The sequence below is a fragment of the Rhizopus microsporus genome (genome assembly GCF_002708625.1).
Source record: "Rhizopus microsporus ATCC 52813 unplaced genomic scaffold scaffold_41, whole genome shotgun sequence".
Taxonomy (NCBI): Eukaryota; Fungi; Mucoromycota; class Mucoromycetes; order Mucorales; family Rhizopodaceae; genus Rhizopus; species Rhizopus microsporus.
This window is the reverse complement of record NW_019671956.1, coordinates 25,225-28,289: the sequence shown is the minus strand read 5'-3', so window position 1 is coordinate 28,289 and position 3,065 is coordinate 25,225. Positions and strand designations below refer to the sequence as shown.

General features: G+C 38.4%; 1 protein-coding gene across 1 annotated transcript; it reads right to left on the bottom strand.

Moving 5' to 3' along the window:
• Nucleotides 1-365: 365 nt before the first annotated feature.
• RHIMIDRAFT_296059 (uncharacterized protein) lies at nt 366-2,824 on the bottom strand (the record flags this gene model as incomplete). Its single annotated transcript, XM_023614239.1, has 5 exons — nt 2,652-2,824; nt 1,985-2,592; nt 951-1,169; nt 852-887; nt 366-808 (listed from the first exon to the last, which is right to left on the bottom strand). Exons 1-5 carry the CDS (start codon nt 2,783-2,785, stop codon nt 366-368), a joined length of 1,440 nt encoding a protein of 479 aa, XP_023460981.1. The 5' UTR covers nt 2,786-2,824.
• Between the last annotated feature and the right edge of the window lie 241 nt (nt 2,825-3,065).

The following is a 3,065-nucleotide window of genomic DNA, read 5'->3' as shown; positions in this document are numbered from 1 at the left end:
ATCGAAGAATCAAAAAGCAACGTCGCTATGAACGCTTGGCTGCCACAAGCCAGTTAATATGTAGTAAGTTTCCTGGAAGATCTAAGCCACATTCGCGTCTTCATAAGCCACATTTTCGTCCTCATAAGCCACATTTTGGTCTAGCAGAAGTGAGTAGTAAAATACGTTTGTACTCTTATGGCACGTATTCTAGTCGCTAACGAATAATTTTTTTTATGGCAAGTATAATTATATTAGAGAAATGAGTAGTAGTAAAGATCATGAATTTTATGGTTCAGCCTGCTCTTTTCTTGCTTCCCTATTTTGCCTTGGGCATTTCAGCAGTTGAATGAATGAATATGGAATATAAAATGGGAGATTTTTTATTATTCTGTCGGAAATAACCGACGGAGATCACGGATCTGAGCTGTCGAAATATTTATTTTATGCAGTTCTTCGAGCGCCAGGAGGCGCTGATCTCTATAGTGATCTACGATAAATGCCAGCTTTTGTCCCAGGCGGAGTATGTAATGATATTTTTCAACAACTTCCAATATTAGTCCTCCCAGATTGTTGCAATAGGCTTCCATCGTCAGTAGTTCTTGATTTTGCTCCATTTGTTGGTGTCGTAGCAGCTGATATCCACGGTAGAATTGGTATGCCAGGCGGAACTTTCTCACACGAGCCATAGACTCCATTCTTTCCGCAATTTGAAATTGCTGAAGATAAAAGTGAGCAGGCTGTTCCATAATTGCCTCATTGGAATTTGGTAGAGGTGGCAAAGGCTGTTGCATATGTTCGATGTCATCCTCAATAAAATTCGGCGTGCCTTTATTTTTTTAAATATTTTTATAACAGGGAAAGTATTTTACCTATTTCGATCGTTTCTTTTAATTTCAATAGCTTTCCTATAAGTATCTCGCATAACGTGAGATAAGCTAAACAAACAATTGAGTGGACTATTTTATTACCATTTCTCACTGAACGCAAGGTAGCCAACTCCTCTTCATTAATAGACGGCACATCGGTAGTCGTTGCGATTGGCGGAGCTGGTTCTACTATCTCCGAAATTTCTCCAAGAACACTTTCCTCATTCTCTGCTTTACGCAACAGAATGGTATCATTTCTGAGCTGTAGAGAGCAGCCTGCTTCTTGAAACGCATTGCGAATGGCAGAAACTGTAGAAGAGACTGGCAACAAAAAATAAAAATAAAAGTTAGTTCTTTATTATATTCGGCAATTGAGCTGACTAACAATCGGTCTGTAATAAGATGGTTAAAGTTGCTTGTGTTTTGCCAAGTACAAAGGTAAGAGACAAAAACTAATAAGATGAGAAGAGGATAGGAAAAGGACAATTAGTCAGTGAGACTGAAATATATGATATCTTTATTTATGATGAATAAAACGATGGTATTTATACTTTTTAACATCTACACACGATAACGATAATTGGCTTGATTGCACATCTATTTATAATCATCCAAGAATTATGGGAAGAGCCTCTAGACTAAAGTGAACCTGATCTGACAGTGATTGTCGAATAAGGAACCATTGATCTGTACTACAGGAGCACTAGCGTTCAATTGAAGTATTGTAACGGCGCTCCAGGAGTTAGGTATAAGAGAGTTCACATATGATAGGCTATATGTGGAACAAGCTATAGCCGAAGAGCAGTAGCTGTGAATATTTATTGATAATGTTGTGATGGCACAACAGCTTGAACGCTCATCTCTATGCTTTGAGCACTGAAGACATCCATGCTGAGTAATTGTTGATACATTTAAAGAGGAATATAATAAAGAAAAAAAGGTTCAGTTTTAGAAGAATAAAAAAGAGATTTAAAACTCAGGGGCATTAAGTTTCTGGCTTTGAAATAGCAATTTATCATAAATAATTTATTATATTTATATCATTTTCTGCTTTCCTTTGTCCTTTTTATGGGAAGATTCTTTTTTAGGCAAGCCATCATCTGTGTTTTGTTTTTGCTTTTTCCTATGTTTAGCACTAGAGGCTTCCAATGATCGCTGTCGTTTTGTAGATTTAGTGGTAGGTGGTGGTGTCGAGTTAACAATGGACAAGGCTTCCTCATTGTTGTCACTAGGTTCCTTATGCTCCACATCTTCTACGTTTATGAAGCTTTGCGAATCCCGCTCAAATGAGCTTTCTACGTAGATGATTTCTTGAGATTGCAATGGTGAATCTGTTTCTGAAATAAAACTCATCAGAGAAAGTGATCGAGGTATAGACGGTTCGTTCGCAGTTGTGTACACAATGCTTGTTTCACCAGTCGCCAAATTGGTCGTTAAGACACCAGAGACGCTTGATTCCCTCGTGGCCAGTACACCTGGGTTACCAAATCCAACATGCATAAATGGTTGATAGGCGTCAGGTGGTTGATTAAAAACGGCAGTGACAACAAATCTGCCATTCTCACTGACCATTATTTGCTGCCTCGGTGTTGCGAACGGTTTGGGTAAGGAGGAGCAAAGAGAAATTGAGCGTGTATTGCCCGAAACAGAGACCACAGCACAAGCATTTAAGTCAGTAACTTTATGTGTGCTCATCGCCGCCTCATATATTGCTGGCTCCACATGAACAAGGACTGTAGCAGAACTATATGCAATTATAGGAACTATTAAGTCCATCGTCTACTTTGTGTTTCTCTTACTTACTAATTCGGTAGATGCAGCAGGAGTGAGTGATAGTTGTTACCAAGGATTTGTTGATTCTTTTTGAGATGTTTCACGAAAAAGACACCTCCAGAAATAAACGTTTTCCAAACGACAGACGGTACAATTGTAGTCATGATGACTTGTAGGAAAATAAAAAGGAAAGAAATGTTTTTATTTTCTTTCTTTTTATACTTTTTCCTGTTGACAAACAATGTATCCACGATTTACATTCACAGAGACTGAAAAAGCCCATTTTAGAACGTTAGAACAATTCAAAGAACTAACACCAAATGCTTTTTGCGCCTACTGCTTACAATTGCTTTACCCAAGCGAAGTGTATTACCAATCTGTTACCGAAGACGGCCCCTCATGGCCTTGTCTTCAGTGGGGCTATACACAGATGCAACATGAAGA